Consider the following 18537-nt stretch of genomic DNA (forward strand, 5'->3'; position numbering starts at 1 on the left):
AGGAGCCAGTACGTGCTCACAGGATGCAGATGCGCTTATTTTTCTTCTGTGTGCTGTGTTGGCTATAAGTCTGATTGTTGTAGCCGTCCTCATCTACGCCATGAAGAAGAAAGAGAATGATTGTTACAGTGGTAATAGAAGTTATTTATAGTTCTCTAGCGAGCAGTATTATATTAAAACTACTGCATCTGTATTTATTGCTCATTTATTTATTCATAATTTCAGCTGCTGTTGCCGTGCAGAGAAACAGTGGTGGTCGGAAAAGTCAACAGGTAAAGAATTTAATAGGTATAATAGAATCAACCTCATTGAAACAGTTTTGTGATGCTGTTTCTAACTTTGTCATGCCATGTATTTCCTCAGAGAGATGTGGACACACAGGTTTATTCTGCTGTCGTCTTCACCGTGATGAAAACTGGCAGTGGTGCAATAAAGGATTCAAGAGCAGCAGAGAGACAGAGGATCTACGCTGCTGTCAAGGCTTTTGGGTTGGATTAGTGAGGTCACAGGTCTGTTTGCCATCAGCTGGTACTGTGTGATGAAGTTGATGTTAATCTGGAGCTAAAGGGTTGTTTCACAGTTTTTGGCTATTAGGTAGTTCTGCTCTACAATGTTTTAATGTTATGATTAAGTTTCGTCCATATATTCAAAAGTAATGAGATTGATTGTGTTTTTGGTGTTTTTTATGCAAATGTGCACACTCCAGAATCCAGTTCAGGGTGAACCCAGTACAAGTCTGGGTTGGGGCGTTGGATTTCTCTTTCCTCATTTCCTGTTATGTAAATATTGTCTGTGATAAATGCATAAGAATACCCCAAGAGTACTATTAAAAATTGATAAAAGGGCTAAGTAATCACGTTTTTCAGGTAGAAATCTATCAGCTGTTATTCTTAATTCTGAAACCTGGTTTCTGTCTACGTTGCTGAAATCTGTTTTTTACCATTAGTCATGATTAACTGTTTAGTTTCCTTTGCACCCTAAAACTAACCATTATGTTTGATGTGTTAAAGGCACAGTCTGTGTCTCAGATGAGCCTCAGTCATGTTTTACAGCAGTGATGTCTAAGGAGCAGGACTGTGTTCATATTTGTTTGACATGTATGGAGGTATATTATATTTGTTCTTTTGCTCTTATTATGTTGTTGCTCTTGTTTTTATTATGTTTGTAGTGTCTTGTACTTACATACCTACATACCTACCATACTTAAAGTACCAAAAGTAAAAGTACTCATTTTACAGAATGATCCATTTCAGAACCAGATGTGGTTGTAACAGGCAACACTTCTAACATGGGTGTTGCCATTCAGTTAGCAGGATACCTGCATGTGAAGTGTTTCGCACTTGCGCTAAATCTGGCCTCCCAGAGGACGTTTAATCTGCCAACAGTTGAGTCAGTTGTATGCAGCATTTCTGACAGGTTTTATGATGGTGTTTGTCAGTCTGTCTCCTTTGCATCACATTTTGCTGCAATGAAAATGATTACAGTTAGATGAACAGACTGAAAACTTTATCTTATGAGGTAAAACTGATGCTGACAAAGTTTTCCTTTGGGGAAATAATTTGCAGTTGGAAAAAGGTAATAAATTGCAATATATCACAATATATTTCACGCACTCATCACATCACAATAATATCATATTGTGACATAAGTATGAAGATGATATCGTATCGTGGGTCCTCTGGTGATACCCACCTACTTCATATACTGCTGGGTAGCTGAATCTGTAATAATACATCATCGTTTTTTTGTTGCTTTATATTTTGTCTGCAAAGTAACTTGTAACTAATGATGTCAGACAAATGTAGTGGAGTAAAAAGTAGCTTATAATATTTTCTTCTGAACTGTAGTGGAGTATAAGTATAAAGTAGCAAAAAATGCTCAAGTACAAGTACTTCAAACCATCACCACCCGAGTACAGAACTTCAGAAAATGTACATAGATACATACAATCACTGGATTGGTGGATATTTGAACGTAAGTTTATTGCATCATCAGACAGAGACCACATGACATTAATCCTGTCATTGTTTTTCTAGTGTGACAAAGACTTGACACAATTATTGAAATTCATCCAGTGTTTAAAGAAGAACATGCATTTATCAAGTTTCTAACTACGAGAACTTTGAAAAGTACAGTATACTATGTGTAGTTTTCTGGCAACATGTTATGTCTGTTTAATGGAAACTTCTTTTCAAGCAACATTCTCATACAGTAAAGCTCCAATATTTACTGACCATCAACAGCTAGGCCTGATGTTTTGTTATTATAGTAAAGCTGAAGTTGATTAAACTTCACACACAGGTGTTACTCTGAACAAGACCATAATCATTTTTTGGAGGGTTAAACTCATCCTGGATCTGGAGGTTGTGTTGTTTTGTTTGCGTAACCCATACAACACTGGAGAATTTGGACGGCACTGTCCCAGTCCACCTCTGAAGTCTTGGTCCACACATTTGTTACATCCCGTATTGACCACTGTAACACAGTTCTCTCTGCCCCCCCCACCAAACTCATTAACAGGCTTCAAATCATTCAAATCTCTGCTGCCCGGATCATTACCCGCACCAAATCATCTGACCACATCACCCCCATTCTCATCCAACTACACTGGCTCCCTGTTCAGTACTGAACTGATGACAAAACCTTCTCATCACCTTCAAAGTCCTCCACAGCTGAGCCCCTCTTACCTCTCTCTGACCTCCTCCAGGAGTACACTCCCTCCTGCTCCCTCCGCTCTTCCAATACTGGTCTTCTGACCATCCACACCTCACGCCTCAGCACCATGGGTGTCAGGGCTTTCAGCTGCACTGCCCCCAGGCTCTGGAAGTCCCTACATCCACACATCCAACACTCTGACAGCACAACATCCTTCAGATCCCATCTCAAAACCCACCTGTTCAAGCTGGCTTACAGACTTTAACACTGACTGTACCCTCTGCCCTTTTGAAGGGCGCCTTTTAAATAAAATGTATTATTATTTTTTATAACACTGATTAGAGATGAAGAGGACTTTAACTTTAAAATATCTGTAGCTGCAGTGTAGGTGTTAGCATCCAGGTTTGAGGAACAGTTGCAGGGAAAGGTGAGAAGAAATGTGGCCAAAACCACACAGACTTGATAGTGAACCACTGTGTATCGGTCCATCACAACTTCCCACAACTGTAGACAGAAGCATCATTAAAAACACATACTGAGCATTTTATTTTGTGGACACAAGTAGTCTTCCTTTGTTAAGAACAAATACTGTAGTAAAAATGTAAGGGCATAACTACTGAAATGACGAAGCCCTCCATCTCTCTGGTCTCACAGCACTTTGTAAAGACCCTCTGCATGTCAAGCAAAGCCACATGCAACAGCTACACTGACAGACACAGGCTGTGGTGGGCCGTTTCTCCTCCCTTTGACCAACCATCAAGGCTGTTTACTCAGAACAGACCTGACGATGGGCTTCAACAGGATGTGTAGTGAGAGGAGAGATACAAGAGGCTTCAGCAGCCTAACTTTTCACCTTGTTAATGTGCTCATTCACAGTACAAATATCTATCAGTCCTGTGGTTTTAAATATGCAAACAAAGGTGTCAACAACTGCAGTCTTACAATTTCACAGATGCACATTAGTTTATGTTTTGTTTTAATTTGAATGCAGATTCATTGATTTTTCAACATTAATTTGAACAGGCTGCCGGTCCATAACTGCACCAAGTGACGTTAGCAAGGCTGTCAAACCTGTCTGCAGATAATCAGGCAAACTACAGATCACAGTTCAAACTCCTGCTCCTGACAGAAAGACCAGGGTGGGACCAGTGAGTGATTAGCACCTCCTCCCTCTGACAGCTACCACCAATGACAAGCACCAAACCACTGAGAGTAAGTGCAACTGGGTCATGGTGTGTGTCCAACCCTCCTGAATCCTATACCCACCTTTGTGAGTTTTTTGTGATATTAAAAATAAACATAACAGTTATATAGTGTTGTTCACTTTCCTTTTGACAGCAGCAGTAAAGCCCAGCGTCCTGAGGCTGAAACACAGAGTGAGAAAGGTAGAACAGCCTCTTTGTACTGACACCTTAGTTTGAAGCCCGACCACAACGATGCTGAAGTTTCCATGCAGCATTTGTTTATCGTAACTGTGAGCGTGTGTTTGTCTGTGTGTGCAAAGGGTGTTTTGGCTCGTTGTCAACAATATGTTGATCCTGGTTAAAGCCACAAACCACAACCTGCTGCTCGAACAAATGTGATGAGTTTTGGCCCTATAGATAGATGGGTTGACTGTATATCTATTTTTATTCTCCTTGCACCTTTCAAGTTGGCGGGAAACCTGAACTCTGTTTAATCATTACTTTGATTCCAGAGTTTGTGGTGTTGGACTGTATTATATTGTCAGGTGTTCCTGTTACTGTTACATGTTAATCACCTTGTTAATCACTGGTGTATCTCATTAGTGGTTTTCTCCCAGGGTCACATGGCTTCTCTCCCTCAGATAAAAACATGGAGGTCAGAAACTCTAAATCAGCTCCAGGTGAATGTTCCTGTGATACTGTGAGAGTGTCGCTCTGCTGCTGTCTGTCAGCAGCTCTCTGAAAAGAAGTGAAGTGAGTATAGAGGATGGATGGTTTAACAGCCCTCCTCTGTACGCTGTGCTCTTCCTGCTGATGTGACTGACAGGCAGAGTGGGCGGGTCATCACTGATGATGTGGAGCATCTCAGTTGGTTGGCTTGCTCAGTGTTTAAGATGTCTGTCTTTGTCACTGTGGCAAATGCCTGGATTGGAATTACTATCATAGACTGACAGGTAAATTACATGTCATGCAAATATATTTTAAGGCTAGTGGTATCAGTGCCCTTTTTCATTGATATTCAGCTTTGAAAAAAGTTGATTGGAAATCTTCACTTTGTTAAAGGTAGGTTGTGGAGGATTGAAAACCAATGTATAGACTCATACAGCAGTAATCCCTCTCAGTCATCACTTACCAATCAATCAATCAAACTTTATTTATAGAGCACTTTTCATACAAAAGAAGCAGCCCAAAGTGCTTTACATAAAAATAACAAACAATAGACACGAGATATCCCCCTTTCCCCCACACATACTCACACATACGTACACACACACACATACACGCATGCAGATTTAAAAACACTGAGAAAACACTATCCTACACTCACCACTTTGAAGTGAGGAAACACCAGAGAGAAGATAATTGCGCACAGTTCTTGAAATATTATTTGTAACATTATTTTTTACCAGCTGTGAGTATTATTTTGAAACATTTGTTTGTAAACTGAATAGCCTACCTCTGTGAATATTATTTATTTTGAAACATTTTTTTTGCCCGAATACCAGCTGTGGAGCCAACTTCCGTAGCCGAGGATCAGACTGCCAATGCCCCTGCCTTGGTCTGCTGCCCAATCCACACTGCACCGAACCCTTCTGGATCCCTCTGTGGGTGGTGGGCCTGCAGGGGGACGAGTACGAGTACCAGCTGTGGATAAAGTTTTTTTAAGTGAATACCAGCTGTGGATTTTTGTAAACTGAATACGTGTGAATAAAAAAGTATTATTCATATTGGGACTTATAAGATATTTTTTCTGTTCAGTTCTTGTAAACAATGATCACACATAGCAAGAATACACATCCAGAATACAAATAATAATGTTTATTGTGGATTACCGAAGTGAAGACTATTGTCTCTGGAATAGCCTTGTGTATAACATTACAAATCAAAAGAAGAAAATGAAAAATGAATCACATCCAACCACCTATTTTATGAAAAGTACTCCTGAATGTGTGCAAAGTCAAGGCCGAAAAAATTGTGAGGTTTGATTTCCATACAAACATGTTAATGCATTCCTTAGAAGATCAGATACTACATAAAGTTTACCCACACTGCTCAACTTGATCTTCAAGTTCTTTTTGAAATCCATGAATTTGAAATAGTTGTCTATGTCCCCAAATAACCATTCCTTAAGGAGTGATAATATATGATAGCCTATATGTTGCCAATTAATCCATTCGTGAGTTCTGTGGCCTGGAATTTTAAGCTGTGGACATGCTTGTGGCTGCTATACAGGGTCCGCTGATCCGTCCCATCCGGCACATCTGCCAACACTGGAAGGTCGCACTTTCTCACTCTGAACTCCACCAGACATTCATCCTCCTCCATTTCATCCAGGTGAAAACGCGCATAGTGTTGATATGGTAAATCTAAGTTCTTAGATTTGTTCACGTCATATAATAAGAAAAACTCTTCCTCTGATATTAACTTGTCATCTAATGCATAGAGCAACTCCTCTCTGGCCCTTTTGAAAGACATTTTGACCGGACTGAGATAGCTCACTTGAGCTGTGTTTATACCCTCACCCCCGTCACATGGTGAGTGATCAGCTGTTCCAACCTGACAGCTACTGCAGCAACCTGCTTAATGACTACTGTGGATTTGACGGCTACGGTACCAGCGCCAGGAGAGATTTATTTCCAGGAGCCGTAGCCGTGGCAAAATCCGCCACTGCTTAAAGTCCTTAATGTCTCGCTGCATGTGATGTTGCAAGGAAGCAAGGAGGCTCTTGGGAATTGCTGTGATAATTACAGCTTAGTGCGTCTAAAAATATACATACTACTGTTTATGTACACAAAAGTACTGAATAGTAGAACACATATTGGGTATGTAATGCCTAATATGCAATTTGGGACACAGCGTCAGTTTTTTTTGTGTTTGTGTGTGAAGTGGTATCTGTCAGTAATTAGAAGTGACGTGGCATTTATGATTTAGTAATAACAGCAGTGGGATATAGCCTACTGCATTTACAAGAATTGGTACCTGAAAAACACTCCAAGTTTAGACATAGTCATAGACATCTCATAGTTTAGTGAATGGATGAGAAAGAGAGGTAACACGCTTCACACAGACCAGGATAGAACCAGTGTGGCAGGAAATGAACTTTGAATCTAGATTGTGCGACAACCAATCAGATGCATTTGACAGTTGACCGCCTCCTTTTACTCAGTAAAAACCAACAAGTCTCATGTTAATAGACAGTGTCAAGATGATCCTGTTATGGGTTACATTGCTTGTTCTTCATCGAGGATGTGAGTGTGCTAACGATAACTAAATATTTTCTAATCTGAGTATCTGCATGCAAACTAGATGTAGGGTTGTTTATGTGATTTCCTTTTAGCCTCCATTTTTTTACATTATGCACAAATTCTTCTTTGTTGTTTCATGTGTTGTATTTTCATTTAATCCAGATACGCTGGTTCCAGTGACCACAGTTCAACTTGGTGAACCTGTGACTTTAACGTGTGATTTGCCTGATGAGTTTAGAGATAAGCTCCACTGGTTCAAGCAGAGTGCTGGGGAGACTCTGAAATTAATTGTGAGACTGCAGAAACATGCGAGCCCTGTGTATGGACCAGAGTTTTCTGCCTCAAGACTGGATGTAAACATTTCTAACAAAATCAGCAGTCTGACCATTTTGAGAACGATTCAGGAAGATGAGGAATGTATCACTGATCATGGAGTGGACTGAGATTACCTGGAGTGGCACCTATTTGTCATTAAAAGGTAATTATGTGATCTGTTTATGGCAATGTTTGGAGTCACTTTAACCACTTAAAGCTGCACTGTGTTAATATTTATCAACAATTTCTGCAGAGAATCATTTTAGATTATTGTAATGTAATGCTTACTTTGCATTTTAACATTTAACTAATCTTAAATCCTATTAAGTAGGTCAAAGCTTGTGTGGAGATGCCAAACTTTTAACATGGTTCTGTATCACACAGGAAACACTCAGAGGACATCAAACTATACTGTTGTTCAGTGGCCGACAGAATCTGATCCAGTCCGTTCAGGAGCCTCGATGTCTCTCCAGTGTTCAGTCCTCTCTGACTCTGAGAATAAAATGTGTCCAGGAGATCACAGTGTGTTCTGGTTCAGAGCCAGATCAGATCAATCTCATCCAGACATCATCTACACTGATGGAAATAGACATGATGAATGTGACAGGAACTCTGACACTTAGAAGAGTTGTGTTTATCGCTTCTCGAAGAACGTCAGCTCCTCTGATGCTGGGACTTACTACTGTGCTGTGGCCACATGTGGACAGATATTATTTGGAGATGGAACTAAAGTGGAGATTGAAGGTAACTGTGTCATTGTTTTGTTTATTAAGAAATTTGCTTCTTTGAGTGCCAGACTGTCAAATGAGCCTTTTTTTATCATTTAAGTGGCAAAATTGTTTTGTTTTCTTTGGTGACAATAAACACCCTTGAATTTAACACATTATATTTCCTTTTCATGTTTCAGGAACCAGTACGTGCTCACAGAATGCAGATGCACTTATTTTTCTGCTGTGTGCTGTCTTGGCTATAAGTCTGACTGTCATAGCTGTCCTCGTTTACACCATCAAGAAATACAAGTCTAATTGTCACGATGGTAATAGAAGTTATTAGTTAGCTCTATCCAATACTGAATAAAAACTACTGAATTTGTATTTATTATTATCTTTATGTTTTCTATTTAATAATTTCAGCTGCTGTTGCCGCAGAGAAACCTTCATGGTCAGAAAAGTCAACAGGTAAAGAATGAAACAGTTCAGTAGGATCAACCTTATTGAAACAGTTATGGGTCTTTTTTTAACTTTGTCATGTATTTCCTCAGAGAGATGAGGACACACAGGTTTATTCTGCTGTCGTCTTCACCGTGATGAAAACTGGCAGCGGTGCAATAAAGGATTCAAGAGCAGCAGAGAGACAGAGGATCTATGCTGCTGTCAAGGCTTTTGGGTTGGATTAGTGAGGTCACAGGTCTGTTTGCCATCAGCCGGTACTGTGTGATCTAATTCATGTTGGTCTGTTACGAGCTGAAGGATTTTTATGTGGCTATTAGGTAATGATGTGCATGCAGGGTCCACGTTGATAAGATAAATGTCACCATTCAACCCTGTCTATGAGGGTCTGCCAGATGCCTATGTGGGCATCTGTGTGCAGCCCATTTTTTGAGACCCCACCTTCAGAAAAAGCTGCGCATCCAGCATCTTTTTTCAAAGCACTCCAGCTTTTTAATGTGGCCACTCCAAGTGCTTCCAGTTTGAAACCTCAGAACTTCTCACAAAGATGCTGGTGACGTCACAGTCGTTCCTTTAGCAACTGTATGATATGTCAGTCAGAAACCATCACAGCAAAGACAGAACAGTCCATTTGTGGGAGCAGACGACCAGACGCTGAATGTTGCTGGTGAGTGTTGTGCTTTCATTAACGTACGCATTGTAAGCTTGTTGTTGAATGTGTAGTTAACCCTATGTTAAGGTATCATTACGTTAGCTACCAAGCTAATATTAGTGTCATGATCTTGTTGTCATAGAAACCTACCATGTGCAGCACATCATTAAAATAAGCGTTGGGAGTGAATGTGGCCATGTGGACACTGGCCCTAAAGAAAGAAGCTAGGTGTCAGTTAACATGGACATTACTCAAATAAGTTTTTCTCTCAAAGTGGGAGTAACTGTAAATATGGAATTTTCAATGGATCAGTGTTGGCACAGATATATTAGGTGGATCAGATCTGTTTTTGTTTTTGTTTAGTTTTGTTGTTGTGCTTGTGTAACTACTCTTGAACCTGATTGGTAACTCTGTTAAACTGTGTCAATAAATAAAACACACTGCTTTCTAACATCAATCTGTTGCTGCTGGTGTGATCTGTTACGGTGCAAAACAAGAGTTGGTCATCAAGAATCACTGAAATCAATCCAAAGACACAAACAGAATTCATCAAGTTTCTAACCTTAACAACTTTACAGGTATACTGTCGTATTTGTGATGAATGAAGATGCAGTCACTCCATATGAGAAGATGATATAAATATCTTATGCCATATTCATATGTAAGCAAAACAACAGAAGCAAACAGAAGTAACTGTCTGTCAGTCACTCACACTCTATAGCAGGAAAGTACACTTCAAAATAAAAGCTCTGTACCAAAATAAAGAGGTTTTTTTTGACACATTTGCGAGTCACTTGCAGTCCACTCAGAATGGACCTGTCACACACTTCTGGACTGTGACCCACCCATTGGGAACGACGGGTCTACAGAGAGGGGTGTTGCTGGTTGTGGTCATCTGCCTTTACAGCAGAGTACACACACTCTGGTGTGTTTTCAGTCTTCCTCTTTCCTCTTTTCACTTTCCTTGTAGAAAACTCCAGTGCTGCATAGTTCACGGCCTCTTCTTCACCATCCTGCATAAAATGGAATAATATATTTGTGTGTTCATGACAAATATTTCAGAGATTAGAGCTGTAACATATAAACAAAGTGAGGTTAACATACTTTCTTTAATTTGACATTTCACAGTCACAGTTATATCTCTTGACTCTATCCACATTTATCATGTAGTAATAGACATACATTATTATACATTTGTTATATGTTCATTATGTTATATGTCTCTTGTACAACATTCATTCATTCATTCATCTGGAGCCTATCCCAGCTGACATCGGGCAGAGGCAGGGTTCACCCTGGACAGGTCGCCAGACAGGGGGCTGACACATAGAGACAAACAACCATTCACACATTCACACCTACACAGGACAACACACTGTCACATATTTACCAGATGATTAGATTGATCCACAGTTAATCTGTCATGTCCAAGATGATGGGAAGCACTCATCGCCTCTGTTAAAAAAAAAAAAAAAATCATTCAGTGAGATTTTTGTCTTTAATCACATTTTCAGTTTAAGTCTTTCCAGTTAAACACATTCACTCATGTACTGTGCTTAACACAGCTTCAGTGTTATAGTGACAAACACTGATTAACTCCACCAGAACTCTCAGCAGTCGGCTGAAGCACTTTTCTTGAGGGCATCTGGAAAATGGCTCTGAAATTAAATGTTCAATATTTCCTGCTGCCACAGGATATTATGGTGGGACATAACTCAGAGGGACAATTAAAGTTACCAGCCAGTTTGCAAAATATTGTTTTAAATTTAAAAACATCACGTACAGTATAGTGACCTCAGGTTTATAATGACACTATGACAAGAAAAATCAAACCAGCGTCTAACCAGGAAAAGAGACTGAACCGACTGTTCCAATAGGTTGATTTCTTTTAAATAGAATACCTCTCCATACAGAGTATTAGGCCCAATTCTTGTTGGGATAGAGGGGTAGGGCGAAGTGTTAGAGCTACATGGACCTCAAAATGGAGGTTTTTCAGAGACTCACTCCAAACTCAGTGTGAAGAAAAATAATCATCAAGATGGCTGCAAGAGTAACAAAAGAAGCCCACAATTGTTGTTTTTGCTTTGTTAATGAAGACCTAAAAATACGATAACCATCACATTATCTTAATTTAATGTTGTTTCAATGAATTATGGCCCTTTTCTTTATAACAACCATGACAAAAGAAATCACTAGTCGCTAGCTAGCTAACGTTACATTATCACTGCTTTGTGCATGACAGTTTTGCATTTTGACATATTTCCATGTCACATTCCCCGTATGATGGCATATGATGCCCAAAATAAAACTTAAGTCCATCAGAGGAGTTGCTGCACTTGTTAACGCTCCTCTAATATCAGTGCAGGCTGGCAGGGTAGGAGCATGGGTTACTAACGAGTTAGCCTTCAGAGCACCGCTAGTTTCCTGCTAATGAAGCAGTGTTTTTTTTTCTATGCCTCCGCACCGCTGTCAGCCGTGGCTGGAGGAATTATGTTCCCAGGTGGTCAGTCCCGCCCGTCCATCCCATTCTCATGAACACCCTGAGGGAATTTTGCACAAACTTCCTTTTGGACAAAACGATGAACAGATTTCAGTGGTCAAAAGTCGAGGTCACTGTGACCTTGTCTGTATCATTCTTATGAATACAATATCTGAAGAACACTTCAAGGGAGGTTTTTTGTTTTTTCCAAATTTGCCACAAACGTCAACTTGGACTCATTGATGAGCTGGTTAGATTTTAGTGGTCAAAGGTCAAGGTCACCATGACCATGTCTGTATCATTCTTGTAAACACTCTCAAGAACACTTAGAGGGATTTTTTTTCAAATTTGGCACAAATGTTAATTTGATCTCAACAATGAACTGATTAGATTTTAGCGACCAAAGGTCAAGGCCATTGTGACCTTGTCTGTATTATTTTTGAACATGATACGTCCTGACAACTTCGAGGAATTTCGGATTTGGCACGAATGTTTACTTGGACTCAGCAATGAACTGATAAGATTTTAGAGGTCAAAGGTCAACTTCAGTGTGACATCATGATGTCCTGGAAAAACATGGTCATCGTTCAACATCATAACTCAGCAACAGAAAGGGAAACATTTGGTCAGATACTGAATTGGTGACACTAATCTTGGGTGTCCACCTTGAAACTGTGCTGATTGTATCCTTTGCCGCCATGGGGAAGATGTGTGTGAGGCATTCATGTTTTCACAGACACGGATGTAAACTGTGACTGCAACTTGACTGGTTTTAGGGGCATACAACTGTGATGCTGTAAGTCTAGTTATTTGATAACTTGTTTGATCAGTTAATAGCATGAAACTTAAGTAGTGAACAAACTGCGAGTGTTCTGACATCTGCAGAAGGCTACCTGTAGCCCATGCAAGATAAAGCAACACTGAAGAATACTGCATACTCGCAGTGCCTGGCAGCACTTATCATGTCCCTTTACATAAACCCCAGCAGACAGATGACGTATCGGGATTGTTTCGGCCCACTATACCCCCTGGCTGCTCCTCAAAACGTTTTCACTGACCTGAAAGTAAAAAATGGTGACCCTACCTTTGCAGTGTTCGCAAACTTTGCTTCGATTTCCGTAGAAGATAAGGACGACAATCACAGTCACACAGCAGACCAACAGGACTCCAAGAGCAAGGACAACTGGTTCAAGTTCTGATCCTGAATCAAAGCATTGAGCATTATTTAATAAGAGGCTTTTGGGAGTCAGTGGCACAGTGGCATTTGTCAGCAGGCACAACTGGTAAGTCAATGTTCAATTTACTATTTAGTCAGAAGTATCTGCTCTGTAAATGTAATGTGATACAGTAAGAAAAGAAACTAACAGACTCATAATCATTATATGTGACATACATTAAACATTAACATAATTTAACCAGGCTAAATGAATTCTTACAAGATGCACATTTGATTTAAATACAACTGTAAACACGTACTTGTTTCCACTTTAGTTCCTTCACCAAACAGGATCTCTCCACATGTGACCACAGCACAGTAGTAAGTCCCAGTATCAGAGGAGGTCTGTATAGTTTTGGACAGACTGTAGTCACAACTTCTCTCCTCTTGTTTGTCTCTGTCAGTGTAAATGATGCTTGGATGAGATTCTCCTGATCCAGATCTGAGCCAGTACACACTGTCTTCACCTGGACACTCATCTTTGTTGGTTTTGTTCATGGAAAGAAGTGAACACTGGAGATTCACTCTGTCGCCTGGCTGGACCGACTCAGTGTCCGGACTTTGTTTCACATGGAAATGTTTCTGCTGATTACTATCTGCATGAGTCAGGAAAAGAAATATCAGAAGCACTTAATGATCTAAACTGTTTGTACGACATAAAAACTTGGCACAAACACTGAAAGTAAAAGATATTTACCGTTCACAGCCAAGAAGATGCCTTCGCTGAAACTCCATAAATAGGACGCTCTATAGTGACAGAAGTATGTTGCTTCGTCCTCTTTGCTGACATTTGTGATGGTAAGAAGATACTGAGCAACTCCTTTTGTTGCTTTGAACCGTGGGTTGTCAAACTGTTCACTTACTTTTAACTGACCCTGAACTACAGCAAAGACTGTTTGGGCCATATATCCGAGAGACTGTTTGTACCAGAAAAAGAATTTGCCATCCTTCTCAGAAACTGGACACTGCAAAGTAACATTCCCGCCAAGTTCAACCACAGTCAGAGAGATCTGATGAGGAACCTCTGCAGTTTGAAGCAGAGCTGAAGAAAAGAGACAAACAGTAGCAGAATTACAACATGAGAGGACAAAGTCAAAGGTAAAGTATTTGCCGTTGACATCGTCTTTCTCTCTCTAGGTAAGAATTGCACTTACACCCTGTACTAAGAAGAATCAAAGCAGCCAGTCCTCCGATCATTGTGGTACAGCACCTTGGTCTTGCACTGCTGATGTCTTCCCACCCAAATGGAGATTTAGTCAAGAGGCGATCAAGGTTTACAAAGTAGACATCGCTGTGATTGGCTGAACTGTGGAAAATGATCTTCCTCCTTACAGTTAGCAAACTTGTGATCTGTTTTCATTCGATGGGACGTCTACACGTTGTTGTTGCTAAGGTTTCAAAGCAGTGTCTTTATTCTCACCACATGACTGAATTTATTGTTTCCGTAATAACCAGTATTGTGCGTGTGGGTGTGTTTTGTGTGTACGTACTGTGAGAACAAGCACTGAAGTCTTTCAACAGCAGCATCTGTCTAATTGACACACTTTACTTAAATGTTGCATTGTGAGGCAGTCATGTTTTAGCAGCACACGCACAAGGTCGTACATGCACATGACGACACAATACACATTTTCTGACACATTCATGCCATTCTATTGGTCAACAGTTGGTGAAGGTTACATGCAGAGAAATGTAGCAATGCACGAGGAAGACGCCTCTTAGCTAGCAAACACAACTATAAACAATGAAGGTTTAAAGGTATTTATAAAAAATTGTTTCATATGTTTTATAAATATGTTTTATAAGAGAGTTACACCTCCAGGAAACACACAGTGTGTTTCTGTAAACATAACTGAATTTTTACTAGTAAATTCCACAGCCTGCCTTAAATAGAAATAGAAAAGCAAATCTGTGGCTTCATTCGCGGCATGAGGCTGTACTTTCCTTTGCTTCTTATGGTTGTGCTAAGCTACAGTAAGCTAAAGTCATCCTGGAGTTAGAGTGAAATGTTTCATATTTGTTTAAATTTGAACGTCCAAAGAATGTTTGATATAAAATTGGCTACAGCGTAGGATGTAGCCTGCAGGTTTGATTGACAGTTGCAGGGAAAGGTGAGAGGAAATGTGGCCAAAACCACAGAGATGTGAAAACTGACAGGTAAACATATGTGTGAGAGAAAGAGGGCTCTCTTTTTGTCCCAGTTTGTACAGTTTGTACAGTTTGTATTTTTCATGTTGTTTTGCTTTCTAAACACATCTGAAACTTAATTGCCCTCAATCCTATTCACAGAGAACCCCTCCCCCCATGTCTGTGTTTTATACATGGCGCACACAGGATAAGAGAAGTCTGTATTTTACATTGACTTACTGATTTATCCTCCGTATATGATGCACAGTCAGTTGTAACTGCACTCTACACAACACAGAAACACTACACAGCACCACAGCAGTGTTAAACAGTGTTAACCTCCTTTTTTCTTTGAACCAATTCTGTCACGTCATCCATCTTATTATCTTTCAAGCTTGCTCTTTCTGCAAATGGGTCTCCATGCTGTGTAGATGAGACTCCTGCACCCAAAATGCTGTCAAAACCTTCACTTCTCAACTGGGAAAGAGGCCGAAACGTGTGTGTGTGTGTGTGTGTGTGTGTGTGTGTGTGTGTGTGTGTGTGTGTGTGTGTCAGTGGTTTCAAACGTGAACTGCTGTGTATCTGTTCACCACAACTGGAAAATTTGTTGAGGCATAGCTAACACATATACATCCTCATATTTTATTCTCTAGACACAATCAGTGTTGTTACGTCAAAAAACAACATGTTAATAAGATAAACTAATATGCTGATATACTAAATATGTCAGGGCATAACTACTGAAATGAATGAAGCCCTCCATCTCTCTGGTCTCACAGCACTTTGTAAAGACCCTGTGCATGTCAAGCAAAGCCACATGCAACAGCTACACTGACAGACCCAGGCTGTGGTGGGCCGTTTCTCCTCCCTTTGACCAACCATCAAGGCTGTTTACTCAGAACAGACCTGACGATGGGCTTCAACAGGATGTGTAGTGAGAGGAGAGATACAAGAGGCTTCAGCAGCCTAACTTTTCACCTTGTTCATGTGCTCATTCACAGTACAAATATCTATCAGTCCTGTGGTTTTAAATATGCAAACAAAGGTGTCAACAACTGCAATCTTACAATTTCACAGATGCACATTAGTTTATGTTTTGTTTTAATTTGAATGTAGATTATTGATTGATTCAACATTAATTTGAACAGGCTGCCGGTCCATAACTGCACCAAGTGACGTTAGCAAGGCTGTCAAACCTGTCTGCAGATAATCAGGCAAACTACAGATCACAGTTCAAACTCCTGCTCCTGACAGAAAGACCAGGGTGGGACCAGTGAGTGATTAGCACCTCCTCCCTCTGACAGCTACCACCAATGACAAGCACCAAACAGCTGAGAGTAAGTGCAACTGGGTCATGGTGTGTGTCCAACTCTCCTGAACTCTTCACCCACCTTTGTGAGTTCTTGTGATATTAAAAATAAACATAGCAGTTATATAGTGTTGTTCACTTGCCTTTTGACAGCAGCAGTAAAGCCCAGCGTCCTGAGGCTGAAACACAGAGTGAGAAAGGTAGAACAGCCTCTTTGTACTGACACCTTAGTTTGAAGCCCGACCACAACGATGCTGAAGTTTCCATGCAGCATTTGTTTATCGTAACTGTCAGCGTGTGTTTGTCTGTGTGTGCAAAGGGTGTTTTGGCTCGTTGTCAACAATATGTTGACCGTGATGAAAAGCACAAACCACAACCTGCTGGTCAAACAAATGTGATGAGTTTTGGCCCTATAGATAGATGGGTTGACTGTATATCTGTTTTTATTCTCCTTGCACCTTTCAAGTTGGCGGGAAACCTGAACTCTGTTTAATCATTATTTTGATTCCAGAGTTTGTGGTGTTGGACTGCATTATATTGTCAGGTGTTCCTGTTACTGTCATAGTGACGGTGTCAACCATACATTATGCTTTGTTTTACACATGTTAATCACCTTGTTAATCACTGGTGTGTCTCATTAGTGGTTTTCTCCCAGGGTCACATGGCTTCTCTCCTCAGATAAAAACATGGAGGTCAGAAACTCTAAATCAGCTCCAGGTGAATGTTCCTGTGATGATACTGTGAGAGTGTCGCTCTGCTGCTGTCTGTCAGCAGCTCTCTGAAAAGAAGTGAAGTGAGTATAGAGGATGGATGGTTTAACAGCCCTCCTCTGTACGCTGTGCTCTTCCTGCTGATGTGACTGACAGGCAGAGTGGGCGGGTCATCACTGATGATGTGGAGCATCTCAGTTGGCTGGCTTGCTCAGTATTTAAGATGGCTCCTCTGTCTTTGCACTGTGGCAAATGGCTGGATACATCTTTTTATATGAACTCAAATCAAACTGATCCATAAATTCCTGTTTAACTGGGTGGTAACAACAATGTAGGATTTTTTATTGGGCCTAGAGACATAGTTCTATATATTTACAGATAAATTACATGTGATATATTTAAAGGCCAGTGGTGTCAGTGCCCTTTTTAAACATGAATATTTGGCCATTGAGATAAAAGTTAACTCTGAATCTTATGTTTGTTGAATCATTTGACTGTCACTACAAGATCTGACTGATATCAGACAGAATTGTCACTTGACCAGTGTATCTGCCTGAATCAAACATTACTCACTACTCAACTGATGTGTCGCCATGCCAACAAACTGATTTAATTTGACTTTTAAGAGTGGAGCAAACCAACGTAAAAACAAAGATATCGGGCGAAATATTAAAAAGACATGTCGATTTAGAACAGCCTCGATAGCAGCGTCTGTCTTGACTATAACGGTCACCTTTCTTGTATTACTCCTCATAGCTTCAGGCACACAGCGTTACAGCAGCTTGACAATGGCATTAGTCCCGCCCATGGTGCTGATTGGCAGATTGTTAATACCTCTACAATGGTTGGTTGATCTATTGATTTTACCCGAGAAACCTCTGTTTCATGTCACGATGCCAGACAAACCAGTCGACTCAATGAAGTGGGCAGATTCAAAGGTCTGGACCAAGACAACTAAAACAGCGATGATGTAAAGACAGAGCTCTTGCAAAATGGTGTCCGGAGAAAACTTGTTTTGGCGCAATGTTTGCACGTGGGAAGGTGAGCCTTGGCATTAACACGGCTAAATCCCTGCAAAAGAAAATGCAACATAAAACATTTGAAGATGTTTCAGAGTGTAGGTTGCTACAACACATTGTCACTCTGACCTCGTCACATATTGACGTTTGGTCATGGACTTTGCATGTACACATGACGTGCAAGGTACCCTGGGTGCGTTGGTTTTTGATGTTCTGGGACACCGTGTCAAGTTCTTCCTGTTACATGCATTGTCTTCTTTCAAAATACACTTCTGTTTTGACAGGAAATTTAAAATTTACATGCAGTTTCTTTCAAAATAAATGCAGTACATCAGTACTACACCGCAAACAAGCGCGCGTGGTTGGGTTTAGAAAAAAAGAACAGGGTTTGGCTTTATAACCTTAAGGGACATGAACACTGTTTTCTTGAGTGAAAGTCAGTGCTTGTTGGACCCAT

At 40.4% G+C, this 18537-nt stretch overlaps 3 protein-coding genes across 25 annotated transcripts in view; 1 reads left to right on the forward strand and 2 right to left on the reverse strand.

Annotated features, from left to right (window-relative positions):
- Nucleotides 1-18537, forward strand: part of LOC125895072 (uncharacterized) — a 157569-nt gene that overhangs the window by 21442 nt on the left and 117590 nt on the right. Inside the window, exons 1-2 of one of the 5 annotated variants that reach the window (XR_007450139.1) lie at nucleotides 7512-7562; nucleotides 7784-8143. The exons of 3 other annotated variants lie outside the window; for them this stretch is intronic. Coding sequence is in view for 1 of the 2 variants with exons in the window: in XM_049586866.1 (XP_049442823.1) it covers nucleotides 8307-8435 (129 nt within the window). In the remaining variant the exon portion in view is untranslated. Of the gene's footprint in view, nucleotides 1-7511; nucleotides 7563-7783; nucleotides 8144-8306; nucleotides 8436-18537 lie in introns of those variants that run through there. One more of the 5 variants, XM_049586866.1, reaches the window with a different exon arrangement.
- Nucleotides 1-18537, reverse strand: part of LOC125895062 (uncharacterized) — a 196997-nt gene that overhangs the window by 18415 nt on the left and 160045 nt on the right. For 6 of the 16 annotated variants that reach the window (XM_049586846.1, XM_049586836.1, XM_049586839.1 and 3 more), the window contains 2 exons: nucleotides 10611-10675; nucleotides 9812-10233 (listed from right to left, as the gene is read on the reverse strand). The exons of 1 other annotated variant lie outside the window; for it this stretch is intronic. In XM_049586846.1, the coding sequence (XP_049442803.1) occupies nucleotides 10084-10233; nucleotides 10611-10675 (215 nt within the window). In that variant the 3' untranslated portion in view covers nucleotides 9812-10083. Of the gene's footprint in view, nucleotides 1-9811; nucleotides 10234-10610; nucleotides 10676-12783; nucleotides 12901-18537 lie in introns of those variants that run through there. 9 more of the 16 variants (XM_049586847.1, XM_049586838.1, XM_049586840.1 and 6 more) reach the window with 3 other exon arrangements.
- The window catches only part of LOC125895065 (uncharacterized), a 170330-nt gene that overhangs the window by 18357 nt on the left and 133436 nt on the right, over nucleotides 1-18537 (reverse strand). The window lies entirely within an intron of this gene.

The sequence above is a fragment of the Epinephelus fuscoguttatus genome, linkage group LG9, assembly GCF_011397635.1.
Source record: "Epinephelus fuscoguttatus linkage group LG9, E.fuscoguttatus.final_Chr_v1".
NCBI lineage: Eukaryota > Metazoa > Chordata > Actinopteri > Perciformes > Serranidae > Epinephelus > Epinephelus fuscoguttatus.